The sequence below is a fragment of the Humulus lupulus genome, chromosome 2 (genome assembly GCF_963169125.1).
Source record: "Humulus lupulus chromosome 2, drHumLupu1.1, whole genome shotgun sequence".
In the NCBI taxonomy this organism is placed as follows: Eukaryota; Viridiplantae; Streptophyta; class Magnoliopsida; order Rosales; family Cannabaceae; genus Humulus; species Humulus lupulus.
Genome location: NC_084794.1, coordinates 288,488,529 through 288,512,587, shown reverse-complemented (window position 1 = coordinate 288,512,587; position 24,059 = coordinate 288,488,529). Strand labels below are relative to the sequence as shown.

The window sequence follows — 24,059 nt, the reverse complement described above, 5'->3', positions numbered from 1 at the left end:
GAATTGAAACTGGTTCGTTGAATATTATTAATCCCTACAATTTATTTATTTATTATTATTTAAATTATTAAGTAATAAAAATGAAGACAATAAATCACCTGCAATCTTTTTTGGAGACCACTCCTTTCATATCTGTTTGACATAGAACTCAATAAAATTCTCCATGTGCCAATCAATAGTTTTAGTAATATTATTTGCTATTTTGGCATTTGTTATGAAATTCTATATTCTTCTTTTCAGTAAAAAAAAAAAGTAGGTAATTATATAGTATTAGGGGTTTTTCTACTTTTTATTTTTAATAATGCTCATATATTTTTAATAATATTCATATAATATTTTGTATTTTAAAATCGTATATATTTAGTACTCTAAATTTAAATTTAATTAATAAAATTTTATCAATTTAATTAAACTGCTGATAGTTTGATCATATTGATCAAAATTTATCTATGAAAATTGAGTATGAGAAAAATAAGTAAAAGTTCAATTATTGTATTGTAGATGGTTTTTTCGTAAATTTTTTGTGTTTCTCTATATTGGTCATAATTTTTTTTAAAGGTTTATTGCTTTTGGATTCAGAATTTTTTCTAATTATCGACTTGAACTAGATTATAAATTCTTTTATTAAAGTTTAATTTGAGCTAGAAGGAAACTAATTTCAAAATATTTTAGACTACATTTTTATTGGACACTTCGTAATAATTTGCTGTATTTAAGGAAAAAAAATACCTCAAAATTAACATTAACCACCACAATTGTTTAAATCTTAACCGTTCATTCTCAAAAGTAACTTTCCAAGAAAGCACATAAATAAAAATATAAACAAAAAGTACCAAACCACAGAGAAATGATCAACATATTATACAGCTATTGATCTAGAACATTTTCGTAGTCGTAGATGAAAAATATTAATATCTAAAAAAAATTACTTAAAGAAAGAACCTAATTGGGTGGAGTTGTGGCATTGGGCTCAATTTTTCTAAGTTGAAAAGTGTGCTTCTGAGACTCGTCTTGGTCATCGTACGCGTAAGCGAAGCCTCCATGTCGGGTCAGATCCATACCCGCCATTTCGTCTTCGGGCGAGATCCGAAGCAACTTAAGCTTATGCAAGATGAAGAAAAGGGGACCCATGGTGGCACTGACCCACCCGGCTATCACCAAAATCTGGATCACGTGCGCCCCCAAGAGCTTTCCTCCGCCGCCCATGAAAAGCCCATACGGCCGCCCCAGATTCCCCGGATAAACTTCGTTCACGTACTTCTCCGTCGCGAACAACGCCGTGAAGATTATTCCCCACGCGCCGCACCCTCCGTGTAGTTGAGCCGCCTCCAATGGATCGTCGTATTTCATTTTCTCGGCTAGCTTGTTACATGAGATGAGGACCACGGCTGCCACGAAGCCACAGATGATCGCCGCCCATGGCTCCACTACTGAGCACCCAGATGTTATGGCGGCGAACCCGCCGAGGAGTCCGTTGCAGACGTCGGTGACGTTCCAGTGACCGGAGAGGATCCTCTTTCCGAAGAGTGTTGTTAAAGCCGCCGTACATCCGGCGAGAGTCGTGGTCACGGCTGTTCTTCCGACGGCGCTCCACTGGCCGTAGTAACTGCCGGAGTTGTAAGGGCTTAGGATTTTTGTGAAGGAGCCAGGGTTGAATCCGTACCATCCGAACCAGAGCATGAAGGTACCGAGAACCACGAGGCTCGCGCTGTGACCGCGGAGTGCGACTGTCCGACCACCATTTCCGAACCGGCCGATTCTTGGACCTTCGATTAGGGCTCCCCAGAGTCCGGCGATGCCACCGACCATGTGAACAACACCAGATCCTGCGAAATCAATAACTCCGGTGCCAAACAGGAGGTTTCCGTCAGTTCTCGCGGCGGAGGCCCAGCCATCACCAGACCAAAACCAGTGAGAAACGACCGGATAAACAAATCCAGTCAAGAAAGAGGAATAGATCAAGTAAGCAACGAACTGCGTCCGTTCGGCGATTGAGCCACTGGTGATTCCGGCGGCGGCGATAGCAAAAGCCCACTGGTAGAGGAAATTACTGTAATCGAAATTTTCCGCAGGGATCTGGTCAAGACCAAAGAACTGACGGCCGATGAAGCCATTAGAAGGCGTTCCAAAGGCAAAAGCAAAACCAAACAAGTAGTAGAAGAGACCCCCGGCGGCGGCGTCTAGGACGTTGGTGAGCATGATGTTCATGGTGTTCTTGGCTCGGACCGAACCAGCGCAGAGCATGGCGAAGCCGAGTTGCATGGAGAAGACGAGGTAAGCAGAGAAGAGAAGGTAAGTGGTGTCAATGGCGAAAGTGGCGTCTTTATATTTGTCGGAAACGACGCTAAACCGATTACAGATCAAGGCAGCGGCGCCGGCGGCGTTTGTGGTGTTCGAGCCAAGGAACTGAGCCAGTTGGCTGAGCTGTGTGGCTGAACATTCCATGGCCATGGCTGACGGAGAAGAAGAGAGAGAAGGACTCGTACGAATGCGTGGTCCGGTTTACTACTAGTCTTCTCTCTCTCTGTATATATTTATAGTAGTAGAGGTGGGAGAAAACGTAGGAAATATCTGACTATATATATTTGGTTTGTTATAGCTTTCCCTACTTTTTTTTTTAAAAAAGATTATATTTTTAAATTTGTTTGTTTTGGAGAAATTTTTGGTACGTATTCAAAAATAGAAGACTGAATCAGAATCTGAATCTGTATCTGGATCCAGCCTTTTTTATTTATTTAAATAGATTCCATTTGCTTATTAAATTTAATCCTTGCTTAATAGTGGATCGATGGGCTGTTATTTTTTATTTTTATTTTTGGCAATATAGGCTGTTAAATTTTAAAAATTAATTACATTTATTTGTTAAACTAATAATACACATTTGTAACTTATAACTAATTTACAGTGGTTCTTTTGCTTTCACATTTGCCCTTATTTTTTTTTCTTTCAATAGAGTGCTAAAGTTCGATTTTATGATGCTTCAAGCTTTAAAAATAGTTGTCCTTAATCAATAAGATTTAAAAAAAAAAACAAAAAAGAAAAAGAATTGACCCTCCATGTATTAGGCTTATCATATATAGCATATTGGTCATTACATTCCATGGAATATGTGGTTGTAAAAAAATTGGCGACATAATAATGCATTGAGGTATTTATTAAATTAATATTTTCATTTGTCAGATCAAGATTTTTATATATATAAATATAATATTTCCATTGGTATTATGTTTACTTTTATATAAAAAAAAATTAATGAAATGTGCACTCAAATATACTCAAAATATGCACTAAAACATTAAATACTGACGGACGTATTATTGTTTTTTAAAATAGTGAGTTTCAATTTTAATAAATGTGTAATATTTTAGTGTATATTTTAAGTGCACATATTATTACTCATAAAAAAATTATCCTTCCATATATAGAAGAAAAAAAAATATCTTTTACCATTTCTTAAGTTGTTATGCCATTATTTATCAATGTCATATTACAATTCTTTTTGGTGGTATATTATACTAAATTTGTATTATATGTGTTATTAATATGTATATTACGAAACCACCCTATTCAACATGCATTGCTAAGTCTATTGTTGATTTCTCACATGATATGATGAGAGTCTACTAAGATGGTTTCAATTTAAGCTTAATTGTCATATTACAATTTTGTTATTATTTGTTGTTTTTGGAGTAAGTCCTATCACAAAAGTTTATATTCCAATTCCATTCATGTTGGCCACATCTTTATCTTGGTGGAATTCACCATAATTGAGGATTAGGTTTAGGATTTGATAACATGCTTGTCCCTACGCTTTCACTTTATTATATATCATCATTTATCATTTGATTAATCATCCTCAATATATGTATATAATGGTTACATGTTGTGGTGACCTCATATGGTATAGTAAGTTTTAACATGTCATTAATAAAGAAAATACAATGATTATTTTTTTGAAGGAAAAAACTTGGCATCGTTAAAACCTCAAGAGCAAAACATTTTTGGGAAAAAGAGTGACAATGTGATATCATTGATAATAGCATCGACTTGAATATAAGAGTCAATACAATATGAGTGCCTTGGATGCCAGAACATATGCTCCTCCTTAGACAGAGCTAACTTAGCTAAAGAATGTGCCACATTGTTTTAGATACGAGGGCAATATTTGAATGAAACAACGATAAACTCATTACAAATGGTAATGATATCCATAATAATAGAACCAAGGTAAGAATGGTCTATCATCCTGTTGTTGATAGCTTGCACCATTGAAAGGCAGTCAGATTCAAGGACAATGCTTAAATAAGCCAAATCTTTGCAGGTCTGCAGGCTCTTCAGAATGCCCATGGCCTCAGCGATAACAGGAGAAAAAGTAGCACATAGAGGCCAAACTGCTGAAGCAAGAGAATTGTTTTGGTGATCCCTAATAATCATGCCAAGGCCCACCTTTTTGGTTTTAGCAGAAATAGTTGTGTAATGCCCTGGTTACTCCAAGACCATTACTGTGAACTTTGAACCGTGTTTAACTCGCTAATCGAGTTCTTTGGTTGTAAACATGCATCTAGGTGTTATTAACAGGTTAATGTGAAAAACCAATCAAAAAGGAAATGATATATTTTATTTAAAACATAAAACTATTCATGGGCCCATAAAAACGTTTACAGTCCAAAATGGTTATTACAGTGTAAAATTTACATCCCCCCGACCTAAGCGGCAAAAATAGGCTTAACTCCCTAGTTCCTCCGATAAACTCCTTGGCCATGGTGGTCAAGCGGCCGCATATGTACACATTGCCACCTAAGCTCTCCACTCAAGGCTGGGTGAGTTTTTCTTTCCCTTTACCTGCACCACATAGCAACCATGAGCCAAAGCCCAGCAAGAAAACTCATTACTGCATGTAAATAATATCAAATGATGATCATGATAATCATACAAAGCTTATAGCCCTGAACAGATGAGTGAATATCACTTTAATGTTCTGTTTAACCATAATGGGGCTTATAGCCTTAATCAGATGAGTGACTGATGAGTAAGTCACTAATGTAAACCAGATGAGTGATTGATGAGTAAGTCACTAACATAAACCAGATGAGTGACTGATGAGTAAGTCACTAGCTTAAAAAGATGAGTGACTGATGAGTAAGTCACTAGCTTAAACAGATGAGTGACTGATGAGTAAGTCACTACCTTAAACAGATGAGTGACTGATGAGTGAGTCACTAACGTAAACCAGATGAGTGACTGATGAGTAAGTCACTACGGGGCTCAGCACCCATAGCCATGTGACGATGCAATCACCTGGGCCTTCTGGCCCTGGCTCTAAGTGACTAACCATAGGCTAGACAAGCGTTTTTAGTTTTCATCGAACTTGAGGTCGGCCCGGCACTAATGCTCACGATGAGTCATTCAATGCAGATGTCGATTAGATCTAATCTTTGTCGGCTTGCGTTAAACACGCTAAGATCGTTCTTGACTTATTAGTTAATACCATGTGACCAGTGCCTAGTACTACTGCTGTAATGCCCCAAATTTCCTAATAAGGTTTAGGACCTTAATTAGGAGGCCGGGAGGGCCATAATTGATTTATTATAGTATTTAATGATTATATGCATGTTTACGTGAATTATATTATTATATGATGGTGGATGCATGCATATGGGAGAATTTATTATTGTGAGGGTATTCTGGTAATTTGGCCGCTGTGGGTGTAATTGCATAATTTGGGGTGCATGATTGTGATTAATTAATATAGCCACATTATAAGGTGGATTGGTTCGAGCTAGTCGACATGAGACGATCGTGAGATGCGAGAGTTTGGTCTAGTCATAACAGGTATAAGTTCGGGGCTCGGGGTGAGTCTCGGGGTGAATTTAATGATTAGAGCATTACCGGGAATTAAAGGGTGATGGGATATGGATTATTGGTGTTTGAGGTTATTGAGAATAGCGGGAATTGGAGGGTGTTAAATGTGATTAATGAAATAGGTGCGAAAGGACGGTTTTGCCCTTGGTGGCTATTAAGGTTTTATTTTAGACCTAAGGGTATTTAGGTCTTTTTACCTTAAGAGATATATATCAGCCATTGAGGCTGTAGAAGAGTAACAAAAACAGAGCCTCTCCTCCTTCACTCCCGATAGATTTTCTTCCTCTTTTCTCTTTGGATTTTCGAGCTCAGTTTGAGGAATCGAGCCAAGGAACCAAGCTTAGCCAAGCTAGGGTTGTGCTCCACCATTGAAGAGGGTGTGTTGCCAAGATTAAGGTGAGTTTCTAGCCACTAGAACTCTTGGTTTTACTCTGTTTTATAAGTTAAGTTTCAGCTGGTTTTTGGGTTGGAAACTTGGGAATTGGTTGGAGTTTTGGCTAGGGTTCTTGGGGTTGTGGTCCTTAGGACATGTGGAGATGGTATTTGGGTTCATTTGGGAGTTAATTTGACGTTTGGAAGCTTTTGGATTGGGTTACAAATGGTAGAATCGAAGAAGGAAAAATCTAGGAATTGGCTGGCTGAAGGTAGCGCTACAGCGCCCAGTGTAGGGCGCTACAGCGCCCAGTGTAGGGCGCTACAGCGCTACCTACAGGGTGGCTGGGCGGTTTGTGGTTCTGCCTTGAGCGCTGGGGCGCTAGAAGGGCAGCGCTGTAGCGCTACCCTGTTCCTTCAGAACCCTGTTTTGGGTGTTTTTAAGGGTTTTTGACTTGGGGTTCCAATCTTTAAGGCCCGAGATCGAATCTACTCACTATGTGGGCATGTTTCGAGGTCCCGAGAGTGGGGTTTAGGTTAAGACCCTATCTTTGGTGATTTTCATTAATTGGAGGTTGTTTTGGTTATGACTAGGTGACCGTTAAAGGATTAAGGATCGATCGTTCTCAGGGGTCGTTCTTGTTCTAACTCTCACTCGAACCGGAGGTAAGAAAAACTGCACCCTGTGTATATGAGACATGCATGGTTATTATGATGCGTGTTGGTTGATTAATGAGTATGACACGCGTGGTTCTTATTGCTGCTTGACGGTTGGTTATTATGTATGACGCGCATGGCTATTCTTGATGCATGTTGGTTGGCTATTAAACGTGACATGCATGGCCGTTGTTGGTGCATGTTAGATTGTTGAATATGTTGCACATGATGCATAAGAAACATGTGATTAGGACATGCTTTATATACTGGGTATGACATGGTTCAGAGCTTGAGCCTCTGTGGTTGTGCATGGTCCTAATTGTACTGGTATCTATTAGTAAGCATGCTAAACACTTTGTTTATGGACATTGGACATGTGATATATGTTTGGTGGCATGGCTTGCCTGTGTATGGCGCTGACTTATTAGTCAGAATCGACAATGGTGTCAGGTCCGTCTGTGAAGCTGTGACTTATTAGTTAAGTTCACCACGGGCTGAGCACTGGTCGTGTTTTACCGACCCAAGGGTCAGAAATGGCAGTGCGTTGTGAGCACCGGGCCGATTAAAGATTGGATCTAATCAAGGTTGGCATTGAATGACTCATATGGGGTATTAATGCTAGACCGACCGGAAGGTCAATGAGAACTATAAGCGCTTGCCTGGTTTACAACCAGATGACTATAGCCAAGGTATAGAACCCCGATGACTGTTTGTCACATGGCTAAGGGACATTGTCCATAGTTTCGACTCTAGAGTCGTGAGGAATGTTATGTTGGTGACTAGTCACCATGCACCTATCCTAACCAATCTTATGAAAGGAACACTTATCAGTTGAGCCATGGTGACCCTATCGTCACATGGCTAGAGGGAGCGATGCTCATTATTGTGACTTTTGGCTACTGTCACCTATCTGGATGGATCATTGGTTCCAGATGGTTACTATGGTTATAGTTGATATTATATCATGTTATATTGTGTTTTCTTGCTGGGCTTCGGCTCACGGGTGCTACGTGGTGCAGGTAAAGGCAAGAGGAAGCTGGACCATCCTTGAGTTGGAGAGCTTAGGTGATGACGTGTACATATGCAGATGCTCGTCCGCCACGGCCGAGGTTTAAAGTGGAACTAGGGTTGAACCCTGTTTTGCCGCTTAGAACGGCCTGTTGTAAATATTTTCTGTAATAAACTCTGAAACTTTATTTTCGGGATCCCAATGTATATGCTAAACGTTCTAGTGAAACGTTACCTCTTAACCAAAATGTTTAATCCCTAAACCGCTAATCATACTTAGTTCACGATTTTGGCCAAATGACTCGGTTAGTGAGTTTAGCACTGTTTACAAGGCACACCGTAACGGTCCCTGGAGTTTGGGGCGTTACAACTGCCGAACTTGACTAGTGAGTTACAGCTTCACAGTTAATACTGACACCATTGCCAATTCTGACTAATTAGTCAGTGCTATGCACAAGTGAGAAAGATTTGCTAAGCATTTGATATGCAATCAATATCTACATTTAAACACTCAACATGCCTCATGAATAACCATGCATGTCACATATGGGATGCAGTTTTCTTACCTCTCGTTCGAGCGATAAATAGTAAAAGAACGACGATCGACCCTTTTGATTCCTTAGCGGTTACCTAGTCATAGTCAATTATAACCTCCATTAATGAAAATCAATAATAAAAGGGTCTTGACCTAAACCTCACTCCTGGGGCCCCGAATTGTACCCAAACGTTGAGTAGATTCGATCCCGAGCCCTAGGAATTTAAACCCTAAGCCAAAATCTCTTAAAAAATGCCCAAAGCAGGAATTTGGAAAAGCAGGGGAGCGCTACAGTGCTGCCCCTCTAGTGCCCCAGCGCTAGGACCAGGAAGTTTCTACCCTGATTTTTCCTCCTTTGACACCACCATTTCCAACCTAAACCAAAAGCTTCCAAGCCTCATTTTAAGTCCCAAATGAACCCAAAAACCATCTACACACGTCCTAGGCATCATAACTGTAACGCCCCAAACCCCAGGGACCGTTACGGTGTGCCTTGTAAACAGTGCTAAACTCGCTAACCGAGTCATTTGGGCAAAATTGTGAACTAAGTAGGATTACCGGTTTAGGGATTAAAAACTTTGGTTAAGATGTAACGTTTCACTAGAACGTTTAGTTTATACATTGGGATCCCGAAAATAAAGTTTCAGAGTTTATTACAGAAAATATTTACAACAGGCCGATCTAAGCGGCAAAACAGGGTTCAATCCTAGTTCCACTTTAAACCTCGGCCGTGGCGGACGAGTAGCTGCATATGTACACGTCATCACCCAAGCTCCCCAACTCAAGGATGGTCCAGCTTCCTCTTGCCTTTACTTGCACCACGTAGCACCCGTGAGCCGAAGCCCAGCAAGAAAACACAATAAAGCATGACATAGTCTCAACAACAATCATAATAACCATTCAGGACTGTTAGTCCAAGCAAATAGGTGACAATAGCCAAAAGTCACAATAATGAGCATCGCTCCTTCTAGCCATGTGACGATCGGGTCACCAGGGCTTAACTGACAAGTGATCCTTTCGTAAGTTTGATTAGGACAGGTGCATGGTGAATGGTCACCAACATAACCTTCCTCCCGACCCTAGAGTCGTGTTATGGACAGCGTCCCTTGGCCATGTGACAAACAGTCACCGGGGTCATACACCTTGGCCATAAACATCTGGTCATAGACCAGGCAAGCGCTTATAGTTCTTATTGACCTTCCGGTCGGTCCAGCATTAATACCCCATATGAGTCATTCGATGCCGACCTCGATTAGATCTAATCTTTATTTGGCCCGGCGTTCACAACGCACTGCCACCTCTGACCCTTGGGTCGGTAAAACACGACCAGTGCTCAGCCCGTGGTGAACTTAACTAATAAGTCACAGCTTCACAGACGGATCTGACACTATTGTCGATTCTGACTAATAAGCCAGCGCCATACACAAGTAAGCCATGCCACCAAACATATATCACATGTCCAATATCCATAAACAAGGTATTTAGCATGCTTACTAACAGATACCAGTACAATTAGGACCATGAGCAACCACAGAGGCTCAAGCTCTGAACAATATCATACTCAGTATATAAAGCATGTCCTAATCACGTGTTTCTTATGCATCATATGCAATATATTCAACAATCCAACATGCACCAATAACAGCTATGCATGCCACGTTTAACAGTCAACCAACATGCATCAAGAACAGCCATGCATGTCACAAATACACAGGGTGCAGCTTTCTTACCTCAAAGTCGAGCTAGAACGATTAGAGGAACGACCCTTGAGAATGATCAACTTTTAGTCCTTTAGCGGTCACCTGGTCATAACCAAATAATCTCCAATTAATGAAAATTACCAAAGATAGGGTCTTAACCTAAACCCCACCCTCGGGACCTCGAAACATGCCCACATAGTGAGTAGATTCGATCCCGGCCCTTAAGGATTGAAACCCCAAGCCAAAAGCCCTTAAAAACACCCAAAACAGGGTTCTGAAGGAGCAGGGTAGCGCTACAGCGCTGCCCTTCTAGTGCCCCAGCGCTCAAAACAGGATCACAAACCGCCCAACTGAACCCTGTGTAGCGCTATAGCGCCCTCTGATGGGCGCTGTAGCGCTACCCCCAGACAGCACCACCCCTGAAACTTCCTTCTTCGACTTCCTCAATTCTAACTCGATTCTAATGCTTCCAAATCCCATTTTTGGTGCCAAATGAACCCAAAAACCATCCCCACATGTCCTAGGGACCACAACCCCAAGAACCCTAGCCAAAACTCCAACCAATTCCCAAGTTTCCAACTCAAAAACCAGCAGAAACTTAACTAAGAAAACAGAGCAAAACCAAGAGTTCTAGTGGCTAGAATCTCACCTTAATCTTGGCAACACACCCTCTTCAATGGTGGAGCATAACCCTAGCTTGGCTAAGCTTGGTTCCTTGGCTCGATTCCTCAAACTGAGCTCGAAAATCCAAAGAGAAAAGAGGAAGAAAATCTATCGGGAGAGACTCTGTTTTTTATTACTCTGTTTTTTATTACTCCTTTACAGCCTTAATGGCTGATATATATCTCTTAGGGTAAAAAGACCTAAATACCCTTAGGTCTAAAATGAAACCTTAGCAGCCACCAAGGGCAAAACCGTCCTTTCACACCTATTTCATTAATCACAATTAACACCCTCCAATTCCCGCTATTCCCAATATCCTCAAACACCAATAAGCCATATCTCATTACCCTTTAATTCCCGGTAATGCTCTAACCATAAAATTCACCCCGAGCCCCGGACTTAAACCCGTTATGACTAGACCGAACACTTACATCTCATGATCGTCTCATGTCGATAGCTCGAACCAATCCACCTTATAATTTGGCTATATTAATTAATCACAATCATGCACCCAAGATATACAATTACGCCCACAGTGGCCAAATTACCAAAATACCCTCACAATAATAAATTCTCCCATATGCATGCACTCACCGTCATATAATAATATATTTCACGTAAATATGCATATAATCATGAAATACTATAATAAATCAATTATGACCCTCCCGGCCTCCTAATCAAGGTCCTAAACCTTATTAGGAAATTTGGGGCATTACAATAACCCAAGTAACCCTAGCCAAAAACTCCCATCAACTCCCAATATCCAGCCTAGAAATCCAAGTTGAAATCCAAAACAAAACAGAGCAAAGCTAGAGTTTTAATGGCTAGAACCTTACCTCAAATTTAGTTTAGGATCCTCTTCAATGGTGGAACACAATCCTAAGTCCTCAAGGCCCACTTCCCTAGCTTGAATTCTCAAAAGAAGCTCAAAAATCCAAAGGAAAAAGGAGAAGAAAATGATGTACGGGAGGAAGTTTTGACACTCTGTTTTTGGCAAGCTTCTAAAGCCTTCACTGGCTTAAATATAACTTAAGGTGAAAATACCTTTTTGCCCCTAGGTCATTTAAAGTCTTCTAAAGGCTCCCATGGGTAAAACCGTCCTTACTCGCCTATCGTTAATCATAATTAACACCCTCCAATTCCCGTTATTCTCAAAATTCTCAAATACCAATAATTCATATCCCGTTACCCTTTAATTCCCGGCAATGCTCTAATCACCAAATTACCCCGAGACTCACCCCGAGCCTCGAACTTAATCCTGTTATGACCAAACCGCTAATCTGCACTCAAAGATTGTCTCATGCCGAATGGCTTGAAAAAATCCACATTATTATGTGGCCTCAACAATAGTTCACCAACATGCATACAAATATACAATTACGCCCTCAACGAGACAAATTATCAAAATGCCCCTATGATGAAATGTGGACCCACATGCATGCATTTAACATCATATTATAATATAATTCACATAAACATGCACATAATCATTTAATGACATAATAAATCAGTTATGGCCCTCCCAAAATTCTAATCCAACTATTAAACTGCATTAGGGATTTTAGGGCATTACAAGTTGCATCTAAATTGATCTTCACAAGATGCGTGGGGGGGTGCTCCCTAGTAGTAGGACCACGATTTTGATAACCTTTGTCATTGATAGAGTTGTTTGCACAATGATAGCGATGGATGTAATCCAGAGCCCACAAGGACACCATTTCATCTTTGAGCTTGATCCCTTCATTCACAAACTTATTTCTAAGGAACCAGATCCTCTATAACACTGTGAGCATTCTTTCTAACTCATGATTACACAGAGAGTTAGAAAGTTCCATCATAAACTCATAAATGTCCATATGCCGAAAAGAAGGAAGGATAATGTTATCACAAACCTGATTTCTAATTGAAGCCAGACTTGGACAATCCCACACATCATGGAAACTAGACTTAGGGCCTCTAAGACAGAATGTGCAAGTCTCCTCAACATTCATACCACGGTGACAGAGGTTACTGAAAGTGGGGAGCCAATTATGGGAGGCCTTCCAAATGAAAAGTTTAATTTTTGGAGGTAGAAAAAGGGACCAAAGTCTTTTCCATCACCTTGGGGTGCCTTGAGATATTTCATCTTAGCCCAGCCCATGTAATCGAACAACCTGCCAATAACCACTTCGAACAGTGTAATAGCTTGATTTATTATGATGCCATACAAGGAAGTCTTTTCTATCTGAAATGGTCATAGGAATGGAGAGAATGACTTCAAATTCTTCCTGAATGAACGTTTGAGCAATCAACGAGGCATTCCATCCACCAGAGGGGAGGCGATTGAGAGTCAACCTTAGCCTCAAGGGGAAGAGAGCAGGATGATAAGGACAGTAATCCTAAACCTCTTGGAATCCATTTATCCTTGTAGATAGACACATCACGACCATTTTCAATTTGCCATCTAGCATTAGTATTAATAAGGTCATGACCCCAGAGGATACTGCGCCAAATGTAGGAGGCATTATTAGAACCTTTGGCATGGAGAAATGACTCAGAATGATGGTAGAACCCTTTCATCACCTTACTAACCAGAGCATCAGGATGAGAGTGTAGACGCCAAGCTTGTTTAGCCAGGAGGGCTTGGTTGAACAAGAATAGGTCCCTGAAGCCAAGCCCCCCACATTTTTTTGCCAGCACAAATTTTCCCATTTACACCAGTGGATTTTCCTCTTACTGTCATCACCACCCCACCAAAACTGGGCACATAATTTGTGAATTTCATGTAAAAGGGTCGCAGGAAGCCTGAAGAGGTTCATGGAATAAGTAGGAATAGATTGGATGATAGCCTTAAGTACGACCTCTCTCTTTCCTACAGAGAAAATTTTAGCCTTCCAACTAAAAAGCTTACTCCAAATGCGACCGCGAGTTGATTGAAATAGGCCTTTTTTATTTGCTCCTGCAAAACAGGGAAGACCAAGATATTTCTCATGGCAGGCAACAATGTTCACATCAAGAATATTAGACATGGAGGTGCGATCTTCTTCAGAAATAGTGGAACTGAAACACACAACAAATTTGTTGAAGTTGACCAGCTGCCCAGAAGCTTGACTGTACCATTCAAGATTCTCTTTAAAGTGGGCACAAGCCCCCCGTGGAGGCTTTGAAGAAAAAAAGACTATCATCTGCAAAGAATAGGTGAGAAATGGAAGGTCCAATTCTACCACAAGTAATCCAAGATAACAATCCTGCCTCACAGTCCCTTTTTACAAGGGAAAATAAACCTTCAGCACACAAAAGGAATAAGAAGGGGGAGAGAGGGTCACCTTGCCTGAGGCCACGCTGGGGAATGATATGATTATAGATTTCTCCAATTATGATGACTGAATAATGCACACAAGAGATGCAAGCAAGGACTTTATTGATCCAAATTTCATGAAAGCCAAGTTTTCTCATGATATTGCACAGGAAAGGCCACTCAACACTATCATAGGCCTTGGACATATCTAACTTAATAGCAAATGCTCCAGATTTACTAGTGATGCAGCGCTTGAAGGCATTCACACATTCAAAGCCAATCATAGTGTTATCAGTGATAAGCCTTCCAGGGATAAAAGCACTATGGTCTTCTGAAATGACAGCACCTAAATTTTTTCTCAATCTATTAGTCATGGCTTTTGCAATGATTTTGTAGATAACATTGCATAAGCTTATAGGCCTGAAATCTGTTGGACTAGCTGGCTCATTAACTGTCGAAATGAAGGCAATGGGAGTCTTATTGATGCTTCGAATGTCACAATCACCATTTAAAAAATCCAAGCAAAAATCACTGACATCCTCACCTATAGTGGCCTAAATTTTTTGATAGAAAACTGCACTTAAGCCATCTTCACCAGGGCCAGAGTTAGGATTCATTTGGAATAAAGCCATCTCGACATCCTCTAGAGAAAAAGGTCTGTTGAGCTGATCATTCATAGGATTCGTGACTTTAACAGGAATGATATTAAGGACCCGATTAGTGGTATCTTCATTTGGTTGGTCTGAGGTAAACAACTAGGTGAAGTAATCTTGGAAAATCAAAGAAATATCTTGCTGACCTTCAACTGAAGAACAGACAAAATTGGATAACCTCTCAATGTTATTCTTGCGTTTGCGACAAGTAGCACTACGGTGGAAGTAGGCAGTATTTGTATCCCCTAGCTTAAGCCAGCTATTATCGAGCAGGCAGCCCAGTACTTCTCTTGTTTATGATAGATGATGTCAAGGTCATTCTCAAGTTTGCTGAGTTTCCTCCATGAATCACGGTTGAGGTTAGCATCAATTGAGTGGAACAAAATACAATAATAAAGAAAATACAATAACTTTTATAAGAGGAAAAGATGAGAGCAATAACTTTTACCTGAACTGGTAACATCAAATATAAAGAAAATTCAATGAGAATCAAAAGAAATATTTTAAGGTGTACAATACCACATGAGGTCTCATTTTAAGATTGAATAACAGTTTCTAATATTACTTATTAATTTAAAATATGTAGGACGTAATATTAAATTACACCAATAATAATACAGCACCTCATATAATGTTGGACACCACCCGTACTCCTTAGCAATACTCCAACAGAAAGAAAGTTGCTAGCTTTTTGGTGGAACAAAATGCAAAAGCATGCACCATCTTTGTAATGCCCTGGTTAGCCAAAACCGTTACACTATGTATTTTAAATAGTGCTTAACTCTTTAAACGAGTCATTAGGCCATAAACGTGCATCTAAATGTGATTAATAGTCCAGGGTTAAAAATTTCGATTAAAAGGAATGGATGTTTTATTAAAACATTAAACTGTACATGAGATCCCATAATATATGTTTACAAAGTTGTTTAGAGTTCCAAAATGGTCATTACAACTCAAAAGTTACAATAATTCCCTAATGTGGCTTAGTGTCTTGATTAAGGGGCCAGGAGAGTAATAATTGGTTAATTGTGTTAATATGTGATTATATGCATGATTATGTGAGTCGCATTATTATATGGCTGTATTTGCATGCATGTGGACCGGTTTCTTATTTGAAGGGCATATTCGTAATTTTGGTCTGGTGAGGGAATATTTGTATATTTGTGTGCATATATGTGATATATGTGTGAGACCACATTATTATGTGAATATTTTTGGGTAACTCGACACGAGGCGATCCTAGGAGGCAAGTTAGCGGTTAGGTCGTAATGGGTCAAATACCGGGCTCAGGGTGAGTTTAGGAGTAATTTGGTATTTAGTACATTACTAGGATTGAGCGGGTAATGAGAATCTATTTGGTAATTATTTGAGGAAATTGGAAGTGACGAGAATTGTGAGACGTTAATTATGATTAACGGGACAATTGACTAATGACAAGTTTTCCCTTGGGGCATTAAAGGACCTAGGCTTGACTAAGGGGTATAATGGTCATTTCCTAGCCTAAGGGATGATATATTCATAACCTAGTGGAATGAAACACTCAAACTCTCAGCTCTCTTCTCTATCTCGATCATTCTTTCTCTCGGTTTCTATCTTAATTGAATTTGAGGTTTTGGGGTAAGCTTGAGGATTCAAAGCTTAAGGATTAGGATTGAATTGTAGAAGCTAAAGGGGATTCAATTCACAGCTAAGGTAAAGTTTATAAACTCTATTTTAGTTGGTATTTTTGCTGTGGTTTTGGTCGTTCTTAAGCTTGAAAGTTTAAGGTTGTGAATAATGGTTTTGGTTTGAGTTTTTGACAGTGCTTTGTATGTGTTTAAATTGGGATTTGCTGTTGAGATTGAGGTGTGATGTTTGGGATTGTTTGGTCATGATTTTTTGGCGAGTTTTGGGCTGAGGAAAACAGGGATGGCTGGGTTTACAAGGTTGCGTTGTGGCCCTGTTCTTGGGCGTCGCGACCCGTATGAACCCCAGGGCCTAAGAGGGGCTCTGTCTTAGTGACGCGCTGCGGCCATCAAGGCCAAGTCACAACCCACCCCTGGACCTAGACAGGGGGGATTTCTGTCTGGGAGGTGCGCTGCGGCCCTTAGGGGCAAGTTGCAGCCCGCCTAGCCATTTTTGGCGACCTTAGGTTTTATTAACAAGATTTCAAACCTAAAGGCTCAAGATCGAATTTACTACTTGATTTGGTAGAATTCGAGGTCCCAGAGGCTAGGACTTGGTCCAGAAGCCTTTATTCGCTCATTATTGACGGGATTCTATATTTGGTTATGACTAGGTTACTGCTAGGGGCTCAAGATCAGGATCGTGCTCGAGGGTCGTTCTTATTTTACATTATACTCGGACCTGAGATAAGAAAATTGCACCTATTACGTGACATACATGATTAGGGATTGGCTCGAATGCTGAATATAGTTTTGAATAGGCATTGGCCCTTGTAAATGCGCACGGTTATGATTATGCTGATGAATGATTGATTAAAGCATGTTGAATGCTTTGTAAATGGATATATGTTATATGATGAATGCATGTTAACATTATATACTTGAGAAAAGCATTGACTTATTAGTCAAGGAAGGCAATAGCGCTGAGTTCTGGTCGTAAAGCATTGACTTATCAGTCAAGGACGATAATAACGCTGAGCGCTGGTCGTAAAGCATTGACTTATGAGTCAAGGGCGGCAATAGCGCGCTGAGCACTGGTCGATATGATTAGACCTAATCAGAAGCGCCTTATACGCTTGACCGACCCAATGGTTGTAGAAAACTAAAGCGCCAGGTATGTTGGACCAGCTCCAAGGCTGTTTATACAGAGGATAGGACAATGGGCCTTAGGGTGACTTATTAGTCCCAAATCCTAGGGCGCTGAGCCCTAGTATGATTTACTAGTCATGTACTTGGGCAATGAACCTCGATATGAATCGGTTAATCATTTATTTAGGGCATTTGGTCCCATATGATGTTGTAGCCATTTATATGAATGGTATACGTGCATGAGTAGGGTTATTACTGCTGGCATTTTTATTATGTTATGAAAATGTGTTATTCACTACTTATGAGCATGTTTAAGTTTTATTGTTGGGCCTTAGGTCACGGGTGCTACGTGGTGCAGGTAAAGGGAAAGAAAAGCTGGACCAGCCATGAGTTAGAGAGCTTAGGTGGCGACGTGTACATATGCGGCCGCTTGACCACCACGACCAAGGTTTCTCAGAGGAACTAGGGTTTAACCCTATTTTTGCCACTTAGGTCGGCGGATTGTATTTTTTGAGTTGTAATGACCCTTTTGGAACTGTAAACAACTTTGTAAACGTTTATTATAGGATCTCATTTACAGTTTAATGTTTTAATAAAGCATCCATTCCTTTTAACTGAAATTTTTAACCCTGGACCATTAATCATATTTAGATGCATGTTTATGGCCTAATGATTCGTTTAGCGAGTTAAGCACAATTTAAAATACACAGTGTAGCGGTCTTGACTAATTAATGTATTACAATCTTTAAGGTAATTAAATGAGATTCATATGTAGTATGCCTTTATTGATACCTCTTTTTAAGCCCGTATATATGAGATCTTTATTGTTCCCATTAATAATAGTACAGTAAAACTTCTATATAGTAATAATATTGGGACTAACTTATTTTATTACTATAAAAATGTTATAACTTAATAGAATTATATTTATAAAATATTTTAAATATACTTATTTATTAAATTGAATAATAATTGATAAAACATGTCAAATTCAATGTGTAATCATTGATAAACAAAATTGACATAAATGTATAGCTACAATGTACATATCTTTATAATGTTAAAAATATATAAAGTTATTTTAAAAATCTAAATTAATAATTAATTTTATCATGGATTTTTATTTTGCGGGGAATAATTTATTTTATTCAGAATGCATAATATATGCCGTACAAATTGGGAGAGGGATTTCCTCTAGCAAACAAAATTCATTGTCTAGCCAAATGACATGAAAAGATACTCTTGGAAATTTTATCATGGATTTTTAGCATGTATAAAATAACATATATATATATTTAAGTATATTTTCTAAAGGCGGGATCAATAAATATTATAACTTATTACAATGAGGAGTTTATTACTATTTATAACTGGTCCTAAGTTTGGGCTAAAATTATTATGAGTATACGAGAGTTGTTCCAATATAGAGTAACACTTTACAGAAGTTTGACTGTAATAGGAAAATTGTATACATGAATGTGAAAATTTCAATGTTATTTTGTTGGGTTTTGTTCTGTTTGACTTGATGAAATGTTTCACCCTTGATTTCAAACACATAACACTTCCAATTCTCTGGTCATTATTCGAAGCTTCTAAGAGAAAAATATAAGAGCCCACAAGACAACCATTCAGGGAACCACGACTAACCAAGTGGTGACCTACTTAATATATGGTAATTTTCTTTAGCAAAAAAAATATAGTAATTTATAGAAACTAATTATAATGAATTTATTTTATAAGTGAAATAAATCTTAATTAATGTTTTTTAAATAAAATATTTTAAATCAATAGTACATGATCATACTAGTATTAGTCATTAATTCACTCATTAAATACTTTTAGTCAATTAATAAATTAATCACAATCATTCAATAACTAAATTAATATAAGCATTGATAGTATATTTTGACGTAACCATTGATTATTGATCCTATAATAGTGGAATTTACACCAATATAAAGATTACCATTTTTTTATCAAATATATGTAGATTATTTTCTTGTATATGTGTAATGTTCTAAAGAAGAAAAAAAAACATATATTATATTGAAAAGTTTCATTAGTTTTAAGGATATTGACGGAATTTTATATTTTTATTAATTTTTTTTATCCTCCTACCACATTCTTCTTAATCTCAACTTATATTTGCTGTAAATCTCTAGGTGTTTTATTTATGATTTGAATTTAGATTTCTTTTACGTTTTTCTAAAAATAATTATGTTCACCTTGCCTTAAATTTGTTTTTTTTTTTCAAATTATATATTTTTGAAAGTCGTATGCTGGATTAGAGGTTTTCTTTTTTCTTCAGAATAATTGTTTAGTCTTAGGTCTGATATTTTGTGACTTTTTTCTAGTTATTTAATAAAGATAGCATTATCAAATATACGATTGTTTGTTAAAATTGATAATATGATGTTTTTCGGATTTGAAACTTGATTTAGGAAAAAAAATAGTATAGGTTAGATTGTTAGAATGTAGTTTGTATGTTAGGATATATAATATTGAATTAATTAACATGATTTTTCCCTCTGAATTATAAATTGTATAATCTTGCCCTTTGAAATTTTTTCGCTTTGCCAAGATCCCCCAAGAGACTACTCAAAATAAGTCGAATTGGTAATGCAATGCTAAAATATAGTTTACTTTACAAAAAAATTGCTCCAATGGTGTGCCAAATTTGGCACGTACTAAAAGTTGTGTCAAATTTGACACACAATATAACATGATGCATATTTTGCATCACTATAAATACTATAATTTTTTATTTACTTTTATGTCATTTTTATTATTTTAGTATTATTTTTAATAATTACTATTAAATGCTAGACTTTTTACCTTATTATTTTATTATTATCTCTAACTATTAACAATAAAATACAAAAGAAAATTATTATCTTTTGTATATTTTCAATAAATGTCTAATGAACATTAATGAAAGACTAAATTTTGTATCAACTTTTATAAAAGTGTATTGGAGTATAATGCTAAAAATTGTGTCAAATATACCACATATTAATTTTTTGTGACAAATATAACGCGATATTTATATCTATGGTGATGGGAGAATTTTTTTTATTATTATTATATGTAAAAAATTTCATTGAAATCATTAAATTGGTAACTTATTACAACATTTCCTAAAATCCCACATATATGTAAACTTTGTGAAACTATTTTTGATCAAATTAATTTTTCTAAAGGACAAAATTTCTAACCTTAATATTTTAATATATTTAAAATCCATTTTTTTTATACAAAATAAAATAATTTTAATTTATAGGTTTAAAATTTATTTTTGTTATTTCTTTCTTTTAAGGCAAGTTCTTAAGTCCCTCACCGAACTTAGTCCAATAAGTGGGACCCAAAAAATTGCCAAGTGTCAAGCTATTGAATTATTTAGTGTTTTTATTATTACATGATTTTACTTGATGAGCCGGTGATGTAAACCGGTTGTAAAAAAAAATTGAATCATGGTCTAAAAAGTATGGGCAAAATAGTAATTTGCAGGTAAAAAAAGTCTACAGTGGAGGGCAATAAGGTAAAATTAGTATTGTGTTCAAACATATTTACAAATTTGGGAAAGTAATGTTTAAGAGTCACTTAGTAATTTTTAAAGGAGTAGTCAGGAATAATGTTGCATGTAAAAGTAATGAATTTCCAGTAACTCATCTGCATATAAGTAACATTTTGATGTCAGTAAGTAATATTGAATAGAGTGGTTAGTAATAACATAATAGCTGAAAGTAAAAAAACCGAAAGTAATTATTGTTTGTTTTTTTGTGAGTAACAAATGAATTGTCTTAGTGAATATCTTAGTTTTGTTTGACTTGTTTAATGGTTAGAATAATGAATTACCATTGATTATATAGCTTTATGTTGTATAGTTAATTTAGAATGAATTTTGGCCATTATATGGTATTTGGTATGTAAGACTTTCCCTTTGCATAAGTTATTTTATAATCTCCTGATGTGTAACACAATTAGAGTATAATAATAATAATACCACTAAACGTACCATATTTAAGTTATAATATTTGTATGGTTGCTCGATTAGGAGTCACTACTTCGTTAAAAAAAGTATGATTAAAATATTTCTATCATAAATGGAGACTAAAAATTTAATTTCATACAATATAAAAAGAAGATCAATTGATGAATCATTCATACTATACTTTTGTAACTTCATTTGACTTGTACGGTGAAGTACATAGGTTTAAATTGCAAACCACATTGGCGGCTTAGTTGACAAGGAAATTAATAATTTGTTATTGATTGCATGGAAGATGGGGTCAAGTAATTGGGATGTGTCGATTGTACGAATATGTGTTATAGTAGAACATCCCCAATCACGGTTGTGTAATCTAAGCTTTGAACTTACAAAATTATAGTAGGACCCAATTAATTTTCCAATTATCAAGTTTTGAACAATTGTCATCCCACGTCAATTTTGTAGTAATGTAATGTGTCTATTTTATTTGGTATCATGAAAAAATAGCAAATTGATATTCGATTAGTGACTAAAGTCACAAATTTCACCTGTTGACCCTTAAAAGTTAGTATTTTCGAGATTTTATTGGTACAATTATTTTTGTCTCTAATATAGCCATTTTATGCAAGATCGTGATGAACTATAAAATTGGTGTTCGAGTAGTGATAAAGTTACTGTTGGACCATAAAAATAAACTATTTAATATTTTAGTACTACGATTAATAATCTTGATCAACAAAAGGTAAAATAAATTTATTTATTTATTTTAGTGTTATTTAAATTAGTGGTATGATTATTAAATACATACATTATTTATTTTTATTCAAGAATATTTTTGGATGTAAACCTTATATTTAGAAATCATTAGCAAAATATATTTATTAAATATTTAAATGTAAGAAATTGTTTTTCTTTCCTAATTATCTAATTCAGTGCACACACTCCTAACTTATATTAAATAAATTTATGTATTTCAAATAATTACAAAATCATGAATTTAAATACTATAGAAATATAGTAAAATTATATTATATCTTAACATATTCAATTAAAAATATAAACAAAGTTATTAAATACAAATTTGTCATACCAAAAATAAACAAAATAAAACAAGATATACATTTATGAAAAATAAAAAATAATTTTTTTCTTGAACTCCAAATACGTAACATAAGCAAATCAAGAAGAAACATATCAAATTTATTTTTTACAGATTTATACAAAAATATGTTATATATTTACATGTAACTACACTACTTTTAAGTGTTTCTATAATTCTTTAGTACCCAACTTTAGATAGAAAAAAATAAGTTGGTTAAATATTTGGGTAAGTCTAATATATATATATATATATATAGAGAGAGAGAGAGAGAGACAGGTATAACAACTTTTGAAGAGAAAGTTACATTTTGGAAATAAAAGTTACAGGTAACAAATTGCTAAGGGTAAAAAAGTATATTGATGTTTTTTCATACAAAAATATTCATCATTAAAAGAGAATCTCCAATTATCCAAGAGTTAATAATTTGTGATGAACTTAGTCCCTCATAATGAAGTGAGGGACTAAAGAAATGTCATTCTTTTAAATAATATTTTAAAAATTTTATTTTGTATAAATAATAGAAACAATTATTTTCGATATTATTAATAGAAAGTTCTAAAAATGTATCTTAAAATTACGGTAATAAGTTAAGAGTGACTTAATTTAAAAATTGAGAGTTACCTTTACCATGTTTGAAAATTTAGAAACAAATGACAAAATGTTATATTATGCTGGCCAACTCTAGTTTCGAATGTTTTGATTTTTAAATACTATTTGAAAAAAGTTCAAATAGTAAGAGAATTCATAAACTATTTTTCTATTCCCTATATATATTAATTAAACAAGAGAAGTTAGAATCTAATAATAATGATCTAATCCAAGCCAACAACTTAGTTGATATCTTAATCATTATTATGTAATAATTTAAATATTACTATAGATATAATCTATTGAATGGAATTTTTGAATCCAGATTCCAACAGAAAGAGGCAAAAAATCAATAGAATTAATCAGTTGTCACATCTTGTCTGTCGTGATTTTTGAGTATTTTTCGGATGCATTTTCTGCATCAATTATGCAATCACACACATTAAGATATATATATATATAAATATATGTCGTCACATGCAGATATCAAGTATACATACTAAAATAGTAACTAACACTCAATCAAAGATTCTCAAAATATTATTACTTGAATATATGGCCATCTTAAATGAATTTCACTTATTTAATTATTTGTTAAGACAATATCTTATTTTAGGCATGTAAATCAATTTTAATTATAATTTAGTTTCTCTCTATGATAGTGTTATTTGTAGTTATAACAAGTCTTTTATAATTTTTTTAAGAATATTCGTATAATTTACGGTACCGAAATTAGAATTTACACCGTCTGTTGCACATGTACTTTTTTTATATGCATGAGAAAAAAAAATATTTAAACCTTGTTTGGGATACCGTAAATTATTCGAATTTTGCAGAGAGTTTGTTATGACTACAATGGCGTATGAATACCGTCATAATAAAAATTAATTTACGTACC

The 24,059-nt window shown here is 36.2% G+C and overlaps 1 protein-coding gene across 1 annotated transcript; it reads right to left on the bottom strand.

Moving 5' to 3' along the window:
- Positions 1 to 736: 736 nt before the first annotated feature.
- LOC133819696 (ammonium transporter 1 member 1) lies at positions 737 to 2,533 on the bottom strand. Its single transcript, XM_062252999.1, has one exon. It carries the CDS (start codon positions 2,449 to 2,451, stop codon positions 943 to 945), a length of 1,509 nt encoding a protein of 502 aa, XP_062108983.1. The 5' UTR covers positions 2,452 to 2,533; the 3' UTR covers positions 737 to 942.
- Positions 2,534 to 24,059: the final 21,526 nt, after the last annotated feature.

Excerpts from the sequence above, each read along its gene's own strand:
- LOC133819696 (XM_062252999.1), bottom strand. The coding sequence starts at position 2,451 with ATGGCCATGGAATGTTCAGCCACACAGCTCAGCCAACTGGCTCAGTTC.